General features: G+C 43.7%; 1 protein-coding gene across 2 annotated transcripts; it reads right to left on the bottom strand.

Moving 5' to 3' along the window:
- Positions 1 to 1,792: 1,792 nt before the first annotated feature.
- DHX37 (DEAH-box helicase 37) lies at positions 1,793 to 21,265 on the bottom strand. Of its 2 annotated transcripts, none has more exons than XM_068911110.1 (27): positions 21,064 to 21,265; positions 20,105 to 20,268; positions 18,662 to 18,774; positions 17,304 to 17,628; positions 16,449 to 16,597; positions 15,552 to 15,644; positions 14,995 to 15,091; positions 14,374 to 14,487; positions 13,490 to 13,591; positions 12,871 to 12,985; positions 12,391 to 12,486; positions 11,675 to 11,748; positions 10,530 to 10,668; positions 10,192 to 10,268; positions 9,373 to 9,605; positions 8,806 to 8,917; positions 7,934 to 8,040; positions 7,135 to 7,323; positions 6,812 to 6,936; positions 6,386 to 6,502; positions 6,081 to 6,253; positions 5,571 to 5,685; positions 4,970 to 5,107; positions 4,528 to 4,622; positions 3,988 to 4,061; positions 2,900 to 2,997; positions 1,793 to 2,237 (listed from the first exon to the last, which is right to left on the bottom strand). In XM_068911110.1, exons 1-27 carry the CDS (start codon positions 21,170 to 21,172, stop codon positions 2,155 to 2,157), a joined length of 3,426 nt encoding a protein of 1,141 aa, XP_068767211.1. In that variant the 5' UTR covers positions 21,173 to 21,265; the 3' UTR covers positions 1,793 to 2,154. The 2 variants fall into 2 exon arrangements, with proteins under 2 accessions (XP_068767211.1, XP_068767210.1); XM_068911109.1 differs by having other exon boundaries at positions 20,105 to 20,275; positions 21,065 to 21,249.
- Positions 21,266 to 21,356: the final 91 nt, after the last annotated feature.

Below are 21,356 nucleotides of genomic sequence, written 5' to 3'. Positions count from 1 at the left end.
TTGCAGCACTCGCTATAGAGACTCAGCTACAACAGGGCGTTTCCCTTCTCACTCACGTTTCATCAAGCACGTTACATCTTAACGCTTACTCGTGTTGGACTGGGCCCCTGCAGCGCGTAGGAGCAGGGGGAGCACACATTCAGTGTTTACCACGGTTGGGTTGCGTTGGCTTCTTCAGGAGCATGAGCTCTCCAACCACCCCAGCAGCAGGTATCCTGACCCACCGGCTGCATATGAGCAAGGCAGGGGCTCTCCGGGTCCTGGGCCCAGCTCCTCTCTGCAGGCAGAAGGGTTACTGCCCACACGCCCTAATATTACACCCCCTAATGTTAAACCATTACAAGCAACAGAAAATTAACAGTGTGAGCACACAGCTTAGCAAGGAGGCAAACCAGTAGGTGAAAGGAAAGGGTAAGGCCAAGCAGATTTCCCTCTGGCTCTATCAACTTTCTTCTTGCAGAAACAGCAACTGGGCTTTGCAGTTCCTGTTTTGATTCTATTCATCTTTACACATCCACAGGATGGTTGTTCTGAGACAAAACGTACCTGAAAAATCTGCCACGCAAAAGGTTTTTCTTGGACGCAACTTGGGCATTTACAGTCCAGCCAGGGAGCAAGGTGGGGGCAGCGCAATGCTCAGTTGTCCTGGCACAGTCCCACTGTGCTTCAGGGGAATTTGGATTTCCTTCAGGAAATTCCTGGCAAAGTTCAGCCTTGGCTATAGTTTGGTACGTGAAGGCTGAGCAGTCTGCTCATGCTAACATTCAAGGGCATAAAAACAACTGTCTGGACTTGTTCAAAGTTAAGCTTTGAATTCCCCTCCACTTCAGACAACTACACACCAAGCCTGCGGAACGTTGTCTCACACCCTCCCAGGATGCAGAAGTTAACACAGAACAATTTAGCACCATGCTGCATACACTAGCACTCGCAGCTTACTGAGTCACCCAAGTGCCAAACCAAGGCACTGCAGCCCCAGTCCAGGGAACAAGTGCTTTGTCTCAATTTTTTTTCCTTATCAATACAAAACTACAGAAAAGAGTGGCAAAGTTTATTTGAGAAAAGCCCTTTCCACACTATAAGCATAATCTATTCATGGGTCTGCTTATAGTCATGGATCAGCAACTGCAGGACTGGTCTCTGCTAAGGCTGAAAAAGGGTTGTTTTATACTTAGTAGCTCTCTGCATTTCTAAGGGTACTTGCTGCGCCATCTCCACCAGCTCTTTTACCTCTAAAAGATCTATCTGGCCCCCCCCCCCGCTTGTTTACGTCTTAAGGCTTCTTTCCTAGCTAACACCTGTTGCCTAAAGCATTTAGAAATAATAGCATTTTGTGTTTACGGAAAGAGGGCATCTCTTGTACATGCCCTGCTCTCATTCCTACTTTTCCCAGAGAGAGCTTTGCACTGCACAAATGCAAGCACACTGACACAGCAAATGAGAAAAGGCAGAACACACTCGTGGGTGGCTGGGAGGAGGGAAGGCCACCCCAAAGCAGTTTTTTAGTCATCTGGCTTCAAAGACTACACACAAATAAGTTACATACAGAAGGGAGAGGAATTCTCCCCATCCTACTTTAGGGATGGGCAAGTGTGCTGCAAAAATAGCAGAGGAAGGAATGGACCACGCAAGAGGGGAGATTCAAAAAAATTACAGTAGTGAAGGCAAGGCCCATGGGTACTGTGATCCAATGACACATTCCTAGAGGGGGAAGCAGGAAAAGAAATGTTGGGACCAAAGGTTTAGCCTGACTTCGGAGCTGCGGTCACACGCGAGGAAGAGTCCAGACAGGTCTAGAATTCTGTTTATTACACCATCCCACATAGAAAATATTTCTCCTGTGCAGACCAAGACCTCTACATGCATAGCATAGTCCATTCGACTAATATAGTCCAGAGAGAAACTTCAGTAACAAATAATTAATAAAATACAATGGATAAAATTATCCAAACATTAATATTACAAAATACCAGTGAAACAGCTGGTAAGGCTTCTGAGAATACAGAGGGCTTCCCAAAAGACACTGAGTAACAACCAGTTCACTTATTAAAAGGTACGTGCTAACAGTTAGCAAGTCCATTTTTGTTCCAAGGAGACCCTAGCCCTCAAAGCATCTTGGAGAAAAGGCGCCCCAGAGAAGAGAGGTCAGACACTTCACAGTGCTACAGGTGGCCACTTCTTGGCTAGATCATCATGCATAACTTCAGGGATCCACTGACAATAGGCGGAGAGCAAGTCTGGAACGAAAGAGAGGAACCATCAGGCAGCTCCAGGAGGAGTCAAGGACTGGAGCAGGCTGCAGGAAAGACGAGGTCAAAAGGCATCAGCCTGCTCACACGCAGGCTGGGGAATGAAGGCAAGTCTTGCCGAGAGTAAAAACCACCTTTCTGTCACTACGACTGTGTCTGAGTTTTGACAGCTATATGCAGATATAGAGGTATCAAGTATGGAAGAAATACCATTAAAGCTATCACTGCAATCCTGTTTGGAGAAATTTTTAACACTTTGCTGCTGCTTCTATAAGTGAACTCTGATAATTCTGGTACCCTAATATCGATAAAAATGAATTTTACCTGACATTGAATTTTTCCTGTATCCACTGACAGCACCATCATAGAATCCAGTCTTTTAAAAACCCAAACCAAAACAATCTAACTTTGGACAGAACTACAAGAAAATTTCTCACATACAAAGAAAATGCTGCTTTGTAAAGGACAGGAAGCTCCACAGTCCTTCACAAAAGCCAGTCACACAGCACTGACTCCAGTACAAAAGCAACAAATATATGGAGTATGTGAAGTAAAACAGACCACCTTTTTAATTATACTTCAAAAATATCAACTGTGCTTGAGACACCACAAAGCCCCCACCGAAATGACTAATCAAGCAGGACACTCACACTTCGGATTCTTCTTCCATGCAGCCAGCAAAGCATCACGATTATCACAGTTTTCTGCAACCAGAGCCTGCAGGAGGGTTTCTGTTCGGGGCTGAAGCCTAAATAAGTCCAAAATAAAATGGTGCAACAAAGCAACGTTCATTAGCTCAACTTCGCAAAGAAGTACGTCACAGCTTTCAGCCTACCACTCTCAATGCAAACTCTTATACTGTTAAGAGACTAAATGCAGATGTGTAAAAACACATGACCTTTGGATACAGGAACGTGTCATTAGCTTAGAAAAGTTCACTAGAAGTCGTTTATGGCCCCACCACTTTTTTGTTAAAGGAAAAGTAGCAGATTACTCTCATTGTCGATGGCACAAAGAGACACTGATAAACTAGCTCATGCGGGGAAACAGAACTACACAAAACAGCACAGCACAAAGTAAAGCAAGAAGGAATCCACAGGTCTCATGCTGAGCTCTTAACTGACCAAAAAAAGGAAAACCCTTGTAACTGTAGTGTAATGTTTGTGACCTCAGCGACATTTAGCAAAGTCTTTCAAAATTCTTGCACCTATCAGCTCCATGAAAACTCATAGAAAACTCACAGACAAAACTTACTATGGTAAACAAGAGAGGGCAACACAGGAAAGAACATGAGAGGCAACAGTTGACTCCTTTTGAGGGTCACAGTTCTATAAATGTCATTAAAAGCACCAGAAAAAAAAAATGGGTGAATGTGTTTAAAAAAAAAGTTTCCAAAGAAAAAGCATGACTGGCCAATCGCAATGACAAATAAGAAAAACAGTTACTTAAATATGTGAGCAATTTATCTGTACAGATTTAGCCCACAATGGTCAGTGTGACTAGTGGGTTGCACGTGCGCTTCCATATTTGCCCTTAAAATAAGCCAATTCTCTTGGGACAGAATTTTTCTTGGTAAGAACAAACAATTTTCCTCTCCCCACAACAACTTAGGTCATTATGTAGAATACCCTCCCCAGGACTGAATTTCTTTCTTTTCTTTTTTTTTTTTTTTTTTTTAAAAAGGGCATTAAAAATATTCAGCAGCGACAACAAATTAAGTTTCTTTTTAACAACTTACTTGGACCACGTCTTCAGCATTATGAGAGGACTGGACAGCAGACACTGGCTGTAAGAAGCCAACTTCTCAATGACCTGGAAGATTTGTTAGACTGAGTATATAATGAACAAGGTAAATGAATTGTCCTGTGCAAACAAACATTGATGAACATAGGCTCCTATAGATTTCAGTCCCATATTCCCCATCATCATCTCTCTCTCTTCTATGGCCCCATACAAGTCTTGTCCTGCCTAGCTTGCCAGATGACTTCTGTCTCTCACAATGGACAAAGACCCAAGTTATAGCCGTTCTTCGTTTCCTTTAGGAAAACGGGACTTTATTCACGTCTCTCTCCTCTCACCCAAATGCCGACTTCCAGGCCATTTCATACTTTAGAGAGGTCTTCCCTCCCCCATCAAATGGGGCAAACTCCTGAACTCACTGGGTAGTTATCAGGAATGGGCACCCAAAGAAAGCAGCCACAAGGCTCGCCTCCTCTAGAAACTGGTCTAAAAACCTATTGTTAATGTCAAGGAAGTGAGGCAGCTGGAATATGCTTACCTTTCCTTCAAGCAGGAACCTGGCAAAGTATTTATAGCGATCAATACCTTCTGGATAATCAACTTCTACAGCAGGCAGCTGCCAGTTAACTCGATCTGGAAAGAAAGATCACACAGTCTCCTAAGCAGTCAAAGAGGAGGCTAACTTTCCAAGTGAGATGTGACAATAAGGTGCTAAGAGAACTGGAGAAGTAACTGCCATCACCCGGACGGCCTCGCTCCTTCACAACAGCGGGAAGACGCGGGCTTAAAACAGCCATGCCAATCGGAAGGTGCTGGTATTTAAACGCTGTGAATCCCATGGACCTACTCAAACCACTGTTAAGCACTTTGAACAGTCCAAACTGAGCTCAACCTCTCTGGTGTTGTTGACAGTATTGTTAAATAGCGTTACAATAACTGAAGAGCAGCTTTTGGGCTGAGAGGTGTTTCAAGAAACTTACAAAAGACACTTGGCCTGTGGCATCGAATTCTGCCTGTTTCGGAGCAGTAAGATGGAGGAGGATTTTCCAGGGGTTTTCCAAAGTGGCAGTAAGGCGGCAACAGAACAGGAATCCACTCAGGTTCGACGGCAGACACACCTTAGAAAGGGAAAACATGCTGCAAAATGAAGTCCTGCTGCCAAGAGCCAGCCATGAGTCAACAGTCCTAAGAGTAAAGCACACAATCAGGCTCTCATCTCCCCAGAGGCAAGAGTTATTTATGGGTTATTTTTAAAGTCAGCTGCACGGATTTAATTTCTATTGCTTGTGCCATGGTTGAAGGGCAGCTACTGCTGACCGGGCTGGTGCAGAGCAGCTGTTTCAGAAGTCCAGCTTTGCTCCAGCATATTTTACTAGGGAAAGGGGAGGAATACACTGGGCCCATTTTTCCCAGGTTAAACTCTAGGAATGTTAAGGATCCAAATCCCAAGAGGCTATACCACTCTGTAAAGGAGAATACAGGTTTGTGCTAGGACACCAGCAGCAAGAGAAATGTTCTGTTAAGGCACTTCCAAATTCCTAACCATATCTGCAGAACGAGCACGGACCACCGCAGTGTTACCTTTCATATATAACTTTGTAGTCTCAACAATTTCTTGGTACACCACAAACTCTGGGAGTTGTTTGAAGAGAATCGAGCTTGGATGGATGAACACCGGTTCGTCCAGGAGAGCAGTCTTTAAGGAGAGCATAGGGGATTCAAGCAAAGTAAGACAAGTTACTGGCAATCCAATTCCTTGACTGCATCAAATTTCAGCCTCTCCGAGCTGTACATTTATATTGTTTCCATAAGTGTTAGAGGTCTTAATAACACCATCCTTTTCTGCTTCACCTCTCTGGAGACATCAAGAGCTTTCCAAGATGCACTAACTGCACTTCCTAGCTCTTTTGTAACAATTCCTACATGAGGACTGGGAAACTGCAACATGGGAGACTTTCAATTCTGCGTAGAGAAAGCCAGCGCGCACAGCCCCAGTGCCGTATCCAGCCAGAAGTCCGGGCTTTGCACCGGAGCGTCTCCCTGACGCACAGACATGAGGGAAGAGGAGTTCAGTCAAATCAAGCTGCTTACCTTGTAAGCATTTTTCCACTTGTCATCCAGGAGTTCCTCTGCCTGAACCCTTCGGGCAACGTGATCCCCCAGCCCTGCCAACACAATCTGTCTCAAGTAAGTCGCTTGAGCTTCTGTTGGGGGCTTCATTTTTGGATCAACGTAGAGGCCGGCATCAGAACAGATTGAGTTAACTGAGGGGAGAAGAAAAAAGGGAGTTAACATTTGATGGAAAGAAAATGTTTCAACAAACAGTCCAGCTGATTTGCTGCCCCCTGAAGGAAGACAAAAAACAGCAATTCCTCTCAAAACCCACAGGCTTTTACCTGCTGTTGTCAGCTGCCCTCGCAAGCGCCTGATTTCCAGCATGGCTTTGTATCGTAGCCCATTTTCTTCACAGAATTTAGGAGTACACCCTGCATATTCACAGGCCCCCACTGCTCCTGTAAGTGATCAGTCAGGTGGAGAAGACAAAAGACTTAGTAGATCAGGAGTTTTCCGAGCACAGCATTAAACTGTGGGGCAATACTGTCACAGGCCCACACGGACATACCACAGCTCCCACACGTTCAGGGTTGTTTGTTAGCTTGGGATGCTTGGAGGCTGCCTGGAGAACAGCTTAGAAAACATTCCACTAGACTTAGCCCTACAGCAGGGGGATGACTTTGGTTATGTAAAGCCAATAGCTCAGGGTCACAGGGAGGAGAACAGAATGGAAATGACAAGTACAGGGAAACTGCTCGCTGTAATACCTAACATCACCATGAGGTCTCCCAGCTTTTGCATCAGCCCTTGCCCAGCCCAGATCCTTTGCATCTGTAAAAGCTTCCCTTTCTTCCCCTTTAGCTTCGCCGTCTCTTCCTCACTTACTGCTGGTCTGAAAGAAACATGAAACACAGCATCAATCAGTATCGTGCTTACACACAGAACGGCCTCAAAGCAAGAGAGGCAAGTTTAAAAACAAGCTTCAGAAAAGCTCAGTGCCACCGCAGAGTCAGGAGTCAGCACTGCCTTATCACTGTGCTGTGACCAGGTCGTGTGTCCTATAAATAAGATCTCAGGCTAGTTTACTCACCTGTCAAATTCTTCAAAAAGCTCCCGGACAGTCATTGCAGACACTATGGTAACGGTGTATGGCAGGCAGTCGTGCTGCCTACTTAACGCCAGCATCTTTGCATAGCGGGGGGCTACAGGAAAAGTGGCCATTACTCTGCCCAAGGGAGTAATAGGGCAACTCAGCTTCGCTGCCTGCTGCTCCTTCAGCCTGGAGGAGGAGAATGAGAAAAGTCATGCAGTAAAGTAACTTCTGCTTTAATACAAGTTTGGGTTTCTGGTTTCGGCAGCCCAATTCATTTCTTTTGGATTTATCTCTGCTTTTGTTACATGCAACTCCCACCTGCCCTGCATGGAGCGCTCCTAGCGCTGCCTTTCCCTGCCCAGTCCTCGGTCTGTTCCAGTGGCTACGAAAGCCCGGAGACCCTCTTGGGCTGCAGGACCAGCAGCTTTCTGGTTCCTGGCAGAGCAGCACAGCTGCCAAACAGCATCTTCTAACTCCTCAGGCCAGCACACAACAGAACACCGCGGCACTTCTTACCCTTTTCACTGTAACCCTGTGCAGAAAGGCACGTATTCCAGAATAGCTGTGCCCTAATGGTTCTGACAGAAGCATATTCCAGAATTAAACACACATTGAGGCTCAGACCAGGGAAACAAACACGGGTGAACTAAAGGCTGTTATAACGATGCCAGTCTGTACTGAAAGGCACATTCTCAGAAGTGAAAGATGCAATGGAAACGTGAGTGGGTGGGAAAGCAGCGCTCACTGCCTTGGTAACTGGTGCTTTATCGCTGTGGGAGACCACAGACACCGTTACCTTCCTGTCGTCGGGGGCTCCTTCAAGGCACCCAGGGCTATCAGCAATTCCTCAGCTGCTGCAAGTGCTTCCGCTGGAGGCGGCGTTGGGAATGGGAAGTTGATTACCTAGAGACGTCAAGATGAAACGTCTGTCAGTGCATCACTGACATGGCTCTTGCTGAAGAGCAGAGTCTGAATGCAGTAAGAAGTCCGCGGAGTGTAAACCTCTCGTTTGACTATGTATGCCAAACAAAAACATTTAGAAAGTTTCCCAGGAACAAGAGGAAAGGACAGATCATGGGAGGAAACAAAATACTTAGGAAACAGGAATACCAGTGTCACTCTTAACTGCCACCGCCTAGGTGAGGCTGCTCTACGGTCTAACTCCTAACTATTTCTGTCTCTGCAGGTGCTCAACTATCTCCAAAACATAATCTCTGCTTCGTCAGGGGAAGGATGACTATTTCTCATGCAATTCTAGAACCTGAAGGAAGGTCTGTGAAGTTAAACACATGCACGCAACTTCGGCTCTTCTTGCTTCTTCAGTATAAAAATAGCCTCCATTCTTTCTTAAAAAGTAGGGATCCATTTTGTCCCTCCCTCTAAACTACAGGATTGTTACTTTGCTGATTTTTAATTAGTAAGAATCTGATGAGAAGGCTCCATTACCTGAGCCAGAAGAGAGGAAGCTGCAAAGTCTATTAACGTCTGATGTAATTCACAGCAATTTCTGCAATTTGCAGAATCAAAACCTAGTCCCAGGACCCTCATTTCTAACACAAGACACAGCCTCAAGCAGTGAGAATAAAGGACAAATTTATGTTTGCTTCTGGTTCCTATGGACAAGCATTTTAGTAAGTGCCGCGGCACAAAACCAGTTTTACACTTCACCTTTTCTATGTTCAATGCCTTCATTTGCAGGATCAAGTCTTCTACTGGTCTCTTTGTTATTTCTGGAGCAGAAAATTGCTCAAAGTCCATGAAGACCGCTGAAGAATATAACCTAGTAGAACAGAAGTGCTGCTCAGAAACTTAAAAGAAATCTTAACTCAATAGATATTCATCCAAAACTGGCCAGAAAATAGGCAGCTGTGGGATACTACTTACATCACCACGTAACTATTTGCATAGTTCAGGCATACTACCTTATTCACAAAAAAAAACAACTTAGAAAGCCATGCCAATCTGGCCACCAAAATCAGGGGTTTAAGGAGGAGACAGCCTCTGAGGAGCCTAACTGCCAAACTTGCACCATGCGTGTCAGTTTGCGTTCAGCTTCACCTCTTCTATTTAGATTAAGAACAGAGAAAAACAAAATGTTTTAAGTAGCACTAGTGCCCTGTGAAAGTAGGGCAGTAGGAACAACTAAAGGCAGTAGGACAAGAGAAGCTATCAAATTCACAGGGACACTTGCCGGGCTTCTCGTTCTCCTAACCCTCCTCATGGCAGCTAGCTAACCTGTAACAGTGCCCTGGTTCAGTCCGGCCAGCGCGACCTGCCCGCTGGTTAGCCGAAGCTTGAGATGTCCAGGTGACTCTGAAAGATGAAACCCCAGTAATTTTGTCGTAAAAACGTTTCTTGACCTTTCCACAGTCAACCACGTATTTGATGCCAGGGATGGTAAGTGACGTTTCAGCCACATTGGTGGCTACAACACACAGTCTCGTTCCTGCAGGAGGAGGCCTGAATACCTACAGCAAACAGATAGGCACGTGCAATGCATTGTCAGTAAGGGAAAAGAGACAGTCAATTCACAGGGGTTACAAAGATTACAACACGTACAGTACAGCAAGTGAAATAAAACCAAGTCAAAAACTTATATTCTTTGCCTCCAGCTCTGGAGCTCTCTATTCAGCTCAGTTAATCCCTCAGAGAAACATGCACAGCACGCACCTTCCACGCGGTTCATACACCAATGACTACTCATATTCAGACACTGCTGTCACCTCTGAGGTCCTAAGAGGGAACATAAGAATCTGCAAGTGCTGCTGCATAGCAGTAGGATCCTGGCAGGCCCCATGGCTGTGACTACATTTAACATGCTACAGGACTGCAGTCTTTCATGTCTTCCAGCTTGCTGAACTGGCACATTAGGGACAACACGGCCCAAGCAAGGCCTGCTCTGATCGCACCCCTGTTTGCCCATTGGCCCATTCAGTCCAGCCACTGATGGACGTTCCGAGACGCAAATTTTAACTCACAACACACATGTGGCTTAACAAACAACACAGCCACATATCAATAAAGGTCACATTCTTGCATCAACAAATCCTTTACCTTTGCTTGTTTCTCCGGTGCTAGTAAAGAATAGAGAGGGAGCACACAGAGTGGAAGGGAAGAATCTGATTTCTCATCTGTAAAGAAACAAAACAGTATTCTTAAATACACAGTAAGTCAACTTGCAAGGCTGAACCACGACGTCTTCACAGACCCAACCTCATTTCAAATCAGCAACAAAGTATTTGGTATACAGCTGAAAATGGAAAACCTTAATAGTTTTTCCATTACACAGGTGTGATGTGCTGTCATGCCAGTTTAGCAAAGGACAGCTATCTTGTGTCACGCATTTCCCAGGCGACGGTAGATATGCAATTGCTATTTCATAAGTGCCAAACCTTCTTCCGAGTCTGCATCTCCTAAATCAAGGTCAAGATCAGATCCTGCAATGTCATCATCAGTTTCAGCATCTCTGTCTTCATCCCCTTCATCCACTGGTATGACAGAGTAATTGTCCAGATCAATTTTAGGGAGTGTCTGAAGAAGACAGGAAAGAAAAGCACAAAGCATTAAAAGCCTTTCGTGTCTTATGTAACAGACACGATCAACAATTCCTATTGCTTTAAAAGCAAACCTGAGTGCTTATCCCAAACTTTTGCTGACATGAAGGTGACAAAGGGAACGAGTGAGTTCATTTATACTTCAAGGCTGAGATGCTAATTCAACATTTGGTAACTGTGAGAGTCGGGGAGGAAAAACCCAGCATTTTGTGCAGAGCCAGTTCTTTCCATAGGGATTTTTACTCTTCCCCACAATTGTCCTTTACTTGAAGCCACTTCAGCTACCAGGATCCGATGTCAAACATTATATCCATAACATCGTAATTTCCTGCTAACAGATTTCACGCAGGACTTGGTCAGAAGCCAAACACTATTCTCACTCAAAGACACGTCAGTCTAAATTTTGGATAACTAATGGTGAGGCGAGAGCAATCCTGGAGCCAGCAAGTCTAGAACTCCTTCCATTAAAGTTTTATCGGTTAGGACTTAACTGAAATCAGTCTCCTGCCTGTAATGCCCACGGACGCATTTCAGTGCTCTGCTGCTCATAATGCAAAGTTACCGGTGTAGATAAAGATGTTCCTTCTAAACACTGGAGAATTCCACTGAAGAAATGATCCCTTGAAAAACATTTTATTTTTCCCCACCAGAAAATGGTGAAAGCAAAAACTAGTACTTCCTCCTTGGACAAAAGGGAGATGAAAATATTCTTGGAGCTTAAAAATAAATTATAGATTTTAAATCATTTTAAATCATCCTGCTTTGCCTGTGTCTCAAGACATTTCAGGATGGCGCTGACCTACACACATCCCTGAAGGGATATATTCCCTGTATTCCCTGAAGGGGACATACGTAGGACACAAGGCTTTGTGCACATCTAGAACAGAGCCTGGAGAGAAACACAGCTACCAAGGAGTACTGCTTTGCAGGGAGGTACCTGCTCCTTCCTGTCTCTTGGTGGAATTCTAGCCATCACACATTACCATAGCTTTCTTCCTTTTCCTGGATTTCTTAAATTTTCTGATTTCTTCCACTGATTCTTCTTTGTCATCATCTCCTACAGAAACAGCAAGTGGAATTCTTGTTAGCTCAGCGCGTTCTCCTCCGTAGCGAGTGCGGAAGCCTGGTCATGCTCTTTGCATGAGATCCACGCAATCTTGCTTGGGATTCAAAAAGTGTCACAGTATGCAAAAAAGCCAACAGTCATGTTGAGGAAAGGGATGACCCAGAAGTTTAACGTTCAGGCTCGGTTTAGGAATCATACAATGACTGAGTATTGACAGCAATACACACAAGAACTATACGTCTTGAGGTTTCAAGAACTGTACGTCTTGAGATTTAGGAGAGGATTAGCTGGCTATATCAGAATTTAATTTTCTAACTTTCTAAAGACATTTTGGAAAATTCCACTATCCTAAAAACAAACAGTCTCCAAAAAAGCAGCAGTACTTCCACTTGTAACTCAATCAACAGAACGACTGAAGAAATGCAATGGATTCCAGGGAACCAGAAGGCATCATATGTAAAAGCCTTTTGCCCTGAACTCAAATCAGCACAAACAGAACAATCGGTTATCAAAATCATCTATATTAAGCCCTTTCCCCACTCTTGGTTTTTAAGGTTTCTTTAGGTGCAAAGCAAGTTAACTTGTTGGTGAGATGAATTCCAACTTTAACAGTCCTTTATTCTGTAGCGTTACCTGCAGTGTTATTTTTTTGGAATGGAAAAGCTTTCCTTAGCCTTCTACAGAGTGAGTGAACTTCCGCCTGTCCTGTTAAAAACACCAAAATCCCACCTGCAAGAGAAGAGATTACTCTAAACCTTAGCACAGTTATTTCATCTTGGAAAGCTTCAGAACTCATTCTTGATAAGACAGGTCAAATATATGCCAAGTAAAAAGGAGGAACAGAGTCTTTGTCTGCACTTGTCTCCTGCTACTCCCTCAAGAGACATACTAACAGAACGATGATTTAAGCGAAGGCTAATTTGCACAACAAAAGCCTTCCAAGTAAAAGTACATAATATATCATTACGGTCCAACATCTCAGTTCCAAAAAAACAAAAACAAACAAACAAAAAAAACAAGACAAACGACCCCCCCCACACACACACACATCCACAACCACAAACCCACACGTTAAGCGTAAAGAATCTGAGAGGTTCTCTGCAACGACCTTACCTGGGGGTAACATTCGATGGATTTTACACACTTTTCTGAAACACTCCCCACTATAGTCATCTAGAGGGGTTTTCTTGTTGAAGTGAATAGTTACAGGGAATTGCCTTGCATCTACCTAGACAGGAAACAACAAGAAACAGATAGTGCTGTATAACCCAGCACAATCATTGCAGCTTTCACGGGAGAAACAGGAAACTCATCCAGCGTTCTGTTCAGCTCTTATTTCTAGTAACCTAAAAACCACTGGACCCACAGAAGTCAGTGTTGTCCATCCTGAACACTGTGAAACCAAACTAGAAACGAAACTTTTTTCTCTTTCAGATCATCATCTCAGTTTGAGGCTTCTAGTTCTCCCAAGCTGTAATTTCCAGTCTTTCAAGATAACTCAGTTCCTGCCAGGCAAAGTTTTCCTGATATTTTATTTCTCTCCATTTTTACGGAGAGAAAAACACCCAAAAGAAAAAACAATCCAAACAAAATAACTACTTTTAAACTGATAGCTGCAAGATTTCAGCACCAACGGGAAAGATTAGCGTGCCCCAATTTTATTTCGTAAAGAATGCCCTCACTGTATTTCAGCCATTACAACAGACTTGGATCCTAGTAAGAGGAATGATACCTGAATAACAGGAGGTACCGCAGAAAACAGCCTCTTGTTCTCAGTGAAATCTTCAACACGAAGCGTAGCTGACATGATGATCAGCTTCAACGGTAGCCCTTTCTGCAGGAACACAGATGTGCTGTGTTATTCTGTGCCTGAAAGCATATAGCAGCTAAGCTACACAGCACACAAACCCACTACTGTTTTAGCAGGTCTGCATACAAGTATTCTGCCCCAATATGCTCAAAAGGTAGCACAGTAAAAGCACCACGTCAAGTGACAGCGGATACGCAGAGAGCTTCAAACGCTACCTGTCTTAAAACACATATGCCTGTAAACCACTGAACTCTCCCATCTCTGTGCATTATACACACACGCACCCATAAGTGAAACAAAAACAGATAACAAGAACTGTCACACAGTCCACCAATCCTACTTCCAGCACCTGTCAGGACTAAACGCTTCAAGCTGTCTGCCAGGATGTCAGGAAGTCTCCTCCTCATCACTGTTATTAGCTGGCTTATTCCAGTGTAACAGTAAGCACCTCACTTTCTGGCAAGCTGCTAGTTTTAAATCTTTACCAGTGTCTTGTGGCACTGTAAGTCTGGAAATTAATTGAATATTGCCCGGAAAATGATCTCTAGGTACTGACGTGTACTATTTTTACCCTTTTTGTAGGTGCTGTGCTTCTTCTATCACATGGAAAGACAAACATGCGTTATCTGTGTCTGTGCTATTTTACTGTTTTCCATCACATTCGCATTGACTTCCACACCAGAGTCCCTCTCCCTCCTCGCACAAAGCCTTTTCTTGTCTAACTGTCTCACATCCCCTTCCCCAGTCTGCCCACTTCTAACACTGAAAACACTGCCAGGCCACGCAGCTACTCTTGCTTCTCTTACCTTTTCACGAAGAGGCACAATGCGAGACAAGAGGCCTATCAAGATATCTGTGTACATACTTCTCTCATGGGCTTCATCAATAATAACTACTTTGTACTTTGAAAGCAGAAAGTCCTGAGAAGAGAGAGAGAAAAGATCAGAGGTTTCAGCACATGAGGTCTCATCCAAGGTTGTCTAAGTCATGACAATCTATAGCTACACAAACACTGATTCCACCCTGATCCTCATGGCTGTAGCATCTCGCATGTATTTGAGCACAGTTTAACATGTTTATCCTCCTGCTAACTGACTGTGGCAGGTAACTAAGGCAGTGAGGAGCTAAGAGACAGGCATACAATCCTACACGAAACAAGCAGCCTATCACTGACTCGAATCCCAAAGCCTACATGAAGCAGCCTAGTTCCTGAGACTCTCTTCCTTGCTCTTGTTTTACAGAGCAAGAAAACCCAACGTTTAGAGACCGAGACAAGGAATATAAAAGGTTAACATGAAATACACCTTCAATGCTGAAAGTGGATTCGCTTTGAAAGGCTGCTAACAAAGCAATGCAAACTGACTGGCGTTTCTTTCTAGCTATACAAAAGACTTTCCTTTTTAATATCACTGAGGACAGCAACTTACCTTCTGAATTTCTTTCAGCAGCACACCATCAGTCATGAACTTGATTTGTGTTTTATCTGTCACATTTCCTTCATACCGTATTTGATATGAAACAACTCTGTAAGGAAGAATCAAGATAACATCAGGAAGCAGTCTTTAACCTAATTAAAATCAAGACCTGATACCAACACAAGGAAAAGTACATAATCGACTCCCCAGGGCCTAGCGTACACAAAACGCTAGAAGCTGGGACGCAGAGGAATTTCAGTTTGAATCTTTTCACTATTGTGGGACACTTTCTCATAGAGACACAAATTAGGACTGCTTCCCTCAAACCACCTCCACAAAGCTCTAACTTACAACCATCAGTAGCACCAGGTCTACGTGTTTTTTTCATAGACAACCCGGTGGGGCGGGGAGGGGGATTATAAGTTAACTTCCTACAGTTCTTCGCCAGAGACAGGACAGGCAGTACGTAAATCTCCATTTCAGTCCATCGCATACACAATGCATCTCAGTGTTACCTTCCCAGCAAGGTCCCAGCTTTTCTTTTTTTTTTTTTTTTCCCTCCCCCTCACCTGTGCGACAAGTTCATTTCCTTAGCAACCCGCTGAGACATGGACACTGCAGCCACACGTCGAGGCTCTGTGATCCCAATAGCACCGTTTGAACTAGGAAAGAGAAGTGGGAGGAACACTGTTTGTTTGAGAGAAACAAGTAGGAAGAGGACACCATGATTTCTGCACAATGGCTCTGAAGGCAACATTATCACTTAGTTTTCAGTTATCATTATCGTTAAGTTTTCAGTTAGAGTTAGAAGGAAAACGGGAAGCTTTGGAATCACCCTTGTATTATATGTACATTGCAATCAAGATATATGCAAAGTCATTTTTTTTCCCCCTCAGATGTTTTCTCTTTAGTTTCAGTTTTTTACTGAACTCCAATCCCCCTAGGCAGCCTTCTGACAATTTGGTTCATTTCAGAAGAAACTCGGGCTGGGGAATCAGCAGTACAGGAGGTGGAGGCACCTTATTACAGCTCAGAATAAAGCGTCTTATGTGCTGCCCAAGCTTGTCAATATAAACAATAGCATCAAATCAGCCATGCTGTTTTTAAAGGGTTCTTAAGAAACATGCATATTTTCTTGCAAAGGTAAAATAAACCTCTGTAAGCAGAGGTTAAACTCTTTACGTGCTGTGGGCAGGCAATAATGCCCCTCTGAAGGGCGCAACAGCGACTCTGAAGCAAAATTTTACCATAGAGGTTTTAAAACGCTACTTATGTGAAGAAACTTTTGCAGCTACAAGCATAATCTTTGTTTCTTTCAGATTTTTTATAAACCCGTTCAACAGGGCCACTACCACTACAAAGAGAAAAGCAAGTTCAGTTCAGTCATTTCAGAATAAAATCAGAAGCGACTGAGCTCGCTTGAATTTCTGTAATCACACTTACTGCACATAAAGGAAGACTCATACCTGGTATAGCCCGCTTCATACAGAAACTGAGGTACTTGAGTGGTTTTACCACTTCCCGTTTCTCCACATATGATGACAATGGGATTCTCATTAATGGCTTCCATGATGGATTGCTCTTCAGCAAGAATTGGAAGCTTTAGTCTTGCTTCCTAATTAAAAACAACATACACATTTTCACTTGCACTGTTCTGTCTCCACTCCTTTTCTGTTTTTCCACCAGGATTGAAATCTGTGTCAGTTTATAAAAACTGTGAACAGGAATTCTGCAAGCGCTGTGGCTTGAAAAGTTCTAAGCCAGCTAACATCACACTGTTATATCCAAGAACTAGACTAAGGAAAACAACTTCTCAGAAAGTAGCTGTCAAGGTGTACGCTTTAATTTGTGAAGCTTCAGAGTCTCTTGACTTTATTAATACAGTACGTCAAACAAAAACCTATTTCAAAACTCAGCCTTGTTTGTTCAAACATGAGCAGAGATTTTCCTCTTTTTGACTCTGCATACATCAAATGGAGTAAAACTATCCTGATGAATGTATACAGTAATTGAGAACCAAAAGCAACTTCACAAGATTTTCAATGAAGAAGGGTAAAAGACTGCTAATAAATTATACATTTAAAGCTAAATACTTAGGTCATAAAAAAACAAATTTTCCTTCTGCACAGATCAGACAAGCTTAAAGCTCACACTTGTACAATTTCCCAGAACCAGCACCATAAATGCACATTGCTGTAGCGCCACTAGTATTAGTAACAGACACAAGATAATGCTGTAGTGTCTGCGGTGAATTAATTTGACAGAAGATGCTGTAATTTCCAATCCCCTTGACAGGCACTTTACTGTTAACAGAGCCTCACCTGAATCTCAGGAGCCCTGTCCACAGGGATGAAAACTGCAGGCTTGCAAGATGGTTTGCTTGATGCTGTCTGACAAACCGTCGCACTAGGAACAGCCTGCTGATTAGTCGCTGGCTTCTTAATGCTTTCCTCCAGCTTTTCAGCCGCATTCAAAGCGCTGTCCGAAGCCTTTTCAGCTTCTTCTTTCTGCTCTTCCTTCTCCTCTTCAGAGCTACTGCATTCCTCCTCAGGCTCTGATGCTGAATCTGAGCTGCGCCTTCTCTTATTTGCCCCACTGATGCTCCTGATCTTCTCAGGTGCAACAGCCCCTGGCTCCTGTACCATCCTGGAACAAAACATCAACACGCAAGCTATGTTTTGTTCAACATTCTCCAGGACCTCAGACCAGACACTTCTTCCACACAAAAAAAAAGAAAAGTCAAATCACTAAAAGTCACTGCCTGAGCCTGAACCGGGGTTTTACTCAAGTAAAGGTAAGCTGTTCCTCAAAGGAAGGGAGGAGGTTTTCACAGCTCTTCCAGGTAAAGCCTCAGCTGACCCAATTTTGTGTTTGTAAGAGTCATGATTCAAGCAAAAGACTGGACCTGATGACCCACAGAGGTCCCTTCCAGCCAACAGTTCTGTGATTCTATTGAGCCCAACCTCGGACAGGCGTAGACTCTTCTGCAGGTACACTATCATGTATTCAAGTAGTTCAGTACAGTTAACTACTTCCCTGGAAGCTAAACCAAGAAAGAGAACTCCCCTCTACCTACCAGAATTAAAAAAAGAGTTGCAAGAGGAGGATCTGTACTGCCTTTACAATCTAGAATACAGCAACTGCAACAATCAAAACAAACTAGATGATCTCTCCCTGGCAACATGCTGGATATGCAAACTGTATTCTTATCTAAACACGCTCTATACTGATATTTATTAATTCCTTAAAAAGCCATCCCTGTAGTTTAATGTATTCCAACTTCTAGTCAGAGTTTCATTTGGACAGATCTAGTAAATTATGGATTGCATCAGTCAATGTTTTCCAATAAAGCAAAAAAGTAAACATTTATTCTACCAATTACGTAGGTTAACATAATTTATTAGTGCATGCACATACAATCGTCACCCATCTTGCCCTCTTACGAAAGAAAGGGCCACGTTATTTTAAACGATAAAAAACAACCTCTCCTTAGAAAAACAACAAGAAAATAACAAACATATTACCAGGTAAACATACAGATTATTTAAATCAATCCATTATGAAGAACAGGTATGCAGTAAGAACATGGAAAAATTAAGCAAAAAACCTAAGAAGGATGAAACCTATTTTTCAACCACAGCAGTACACCTGGGGACCCTTTCAAAGCAATGCTTTTTACCTTTTAGTCTGATACATTCGTTCTCCAACACCCAGTTTGGAAGTTGTGTACAGAAGCTTCATTTCTGCCTCGGAAGCCTGGACCTCATTTAGCTTGCTCAGCAATTCAGCTCGCTATGTGGGAAAAACAACCAAAATCAGGGATTATCCTCACTAGCAAACAGTTTCATATCCAGAATAGCCCTTGAGCTTTAAAAGCTGAACTCTGCCAAATGTTGCTGTGATGGCAGAAACATCTTCTCTCCTCCCCGATGAAGACTACTGCCCTGCACTAGAGTAGGGGAGAAGAAACATGGACCTGCTCCTCCCCTGCTCCCATGAACAGCTCAGCAGCAGCCCTCAACAAACAGGGAAGAAGATGGATTTGAACTAAAACATTGGACTGAGAACAGGAATGACTGAAGCATCCTTTCAACTCACTCGGGACACAAGACAGAGCCCTGGCCTCTGGAGGGCCATATTAAATTACCTCCAGAAAAAGTCTCTTAAGAGTTCATTTGTCAAAGCTCATATTCAAGCACTAAAATGAACAGGACTTTTGGCTGAAAAGCATTTACAAGGGGAAAAAAAAAGAACTGTATTTGCAGAAAGAGAATATACAAGAGCTGAAAATAAATGAAACAGAAGCACTGGCAGTAGCACACAGCTAAGAGCGCATTAACCTTGGTATTGTGCAGCAGGGCCACGCTTCTCACACCTTATTTGCTTTTAAAATATCATGCCATTTACTTTGCTGGTGTGGTATTTCACAATGCACATACATTGCACGTATACAATGCTCACAACAGCAACGAACTGAACTTTACATCAGGTTTTTCCTACCTCTGCTCATTTCTTTTATTTTGTAAGAAAGAATTAACACACTGAGAGGAAAAAAAGCAAAAAAAAAAAAAAAAAAAAAAAAGGAAAAAGGATACAATGCATACACCAATTTTATCACTAACACACTGTACCAGCAGCCAAGAATCTTCTTCCTATGAATTATTCCTACTTTAAAGAGGAGAAAGCGATACCCAGGGTGATTAAGTGTCTTACCAAAGTCAAAGGGAGAATAGGAAACAGGGCCCAGAAATGATGAGTTCCTGCACAGTCTGATGCAACGAGAGGGGCAGGTCAGGGTGAGGGGAACGTTTTTCACCACTAGAAGTTACACTCAGGACACCATGGGTGGCTGCATGTTTTTGCCAAAACATGCAGAAAAGAAACAGCTAATGCTGTTCTAACAAAAGCTCCTAAGCTTCAGCATCAACATGTCCTTGAGACGCCTCTGAGAGCTCGCATCCCAGCACCGCTCTCTAGCACGTATATCAGAGAGTTACAGCACAAGGGAAGCCTCAGCAGATGCTTACTAACATCAACCTTTTCTAGGCACCAATATTATTAAACTCATTTCGTCATGGCAGAAGCTACATAGCTAGATTTTTACCACCAAGAAACAACATACCTGCTTTTTCTTTTCTTTCTGCTCTAAAACTTTCTGCAAATTTTTCTTCTGTTTCTTGCTTAGGGGCTTTTTCTGTGGTTGCACAAGACTTGTTACTTTTTTCTTCTTTGCTTTTTTTGCTGGCAGGACCAGGGCATTACTTCCATCGACTCCTTTCAGCGTCGCTTCATCAGAAAGCATGTTTGATTATTCATCCATGCCAGGTAGGTTATTTTCAGCATATTGCTTAACACGCTTATTGCAAACCTGACTAGATTTAGCTCGGTTTTAAACAAACAGGACCCCCATCCCGAGCCAAAACAAACCGCATGTTACGAGTAAGGCCAAAAGAACATGAAACGAGGCACTCGACGCTCCGGTGCTTTTAGGGTATTTCTCCTAGACTTATGTAACGCTATGAAACCTGCGCCTTTTTTTCAGGTCCCCCTGGGAGCAAAGGGCACTGGAGCAGGCCAGGACTCCGCACCTCAGCATGACCTCACTGCCTCCTGCTGCCCCCTGAAAATAATTAACTTTTACTAACAGAAATTTATATTAATAAAGTTTCAATAATAAGCACAGGATGATAAAAATAATTTTAACGAAGTTATTTGAATAACGCAAAGAAAATAAGAAAGCAATTTGTTATAAGTTAATAACCGTTAAGAAAATAAGTATTGCTTAAATAACTATTGCTGTAATAAAACGGTTATTAATAATAAAAAGAATATAACGAAGTGGTTTTAAATAATACCCGATTGAATAAATCGAATTAAGTTATCACTGGGGGAAAAAAAAAAAAGATAGCAAAGGCATAACAGTATTCTAGCAGTTCTATTTTAACGATAAACCTTTGCAACAATGAAAATAACGGCTGCGAAGGGGGCACCCGAGCGGCACAGGGGGATCCGCACCGCCACGGCCTCCCTCCCTCCCTCCCTCCCGCCGCCCGCCCGCCGGTACCGGGGCCGCCGCCGCACCTCCCAGCTCCAGCTCCAGCTCCAGCGGCTCCGCGGAGGCGGGTGGCGGGAGCGCGGAGCCCCGCGGCTGCCGCGCCTTCCAGTTGTGCCTGCGGCGCGCCCGGCCCATGATAATGGCGGCGGTGCCAACAGCGGCAGCGGCGGCGGCGACCCCCCCACGTGCAGCTCCCGGCAGCCGCCGCTTCCGGCCTAGCGCGCGCGTGGAATCTCGCGAGAAGGGGGGGGCGCGGAGAGGGCCCCGCCCCACCCCCCCACAGCCGCTCCCTGAGGCGGCCGCGTTTTGGCGCCAAAAA

This window comes from Struthio camelus, chromosome 17 (assembly GCF_040807025.1).
Source record: "Struthio camelus isolate bStrCam1 chromosome 17, bStrCam1.hap1, whole genome shotgun sequence".
In the NCBI taxonomy this organism is placed as follows: domain Eukaryota; kingdom Metazoa; phylum Chordata; class Aves; order Struthioniformes; family Struthionidae; genus Struthio; species Struthio camelus.
Note: the sequence above shows the minus strand (reverse complement) of the source record. Positions and strands in the feature narration are given on the sequence as shown.

Coding starts and splice junctions, on each gene's coding strand:
- DHX37 (XM_068911109.1), bottom strand. CDS start 21,172: ATGGGCCGGGCGCGCCGCAGGCACAACTGGAAGGCGCGGCAGCCGCGG. Junction 14,488..14,994: donor TGCTGAAAGAAATTCAGAAG/GTAAGTTGCTGT, acceptor CTCTCTTCTCAG/GACTTTCTGCTTTCAAAGTA. Junction 4,062..4,527: donor GGTTCCTGCTTGAAGGAAAG/GTAAGCATATTC, acceptor CAAATCTTCCAG/GTCATTGAGAAGTTGGCTTC.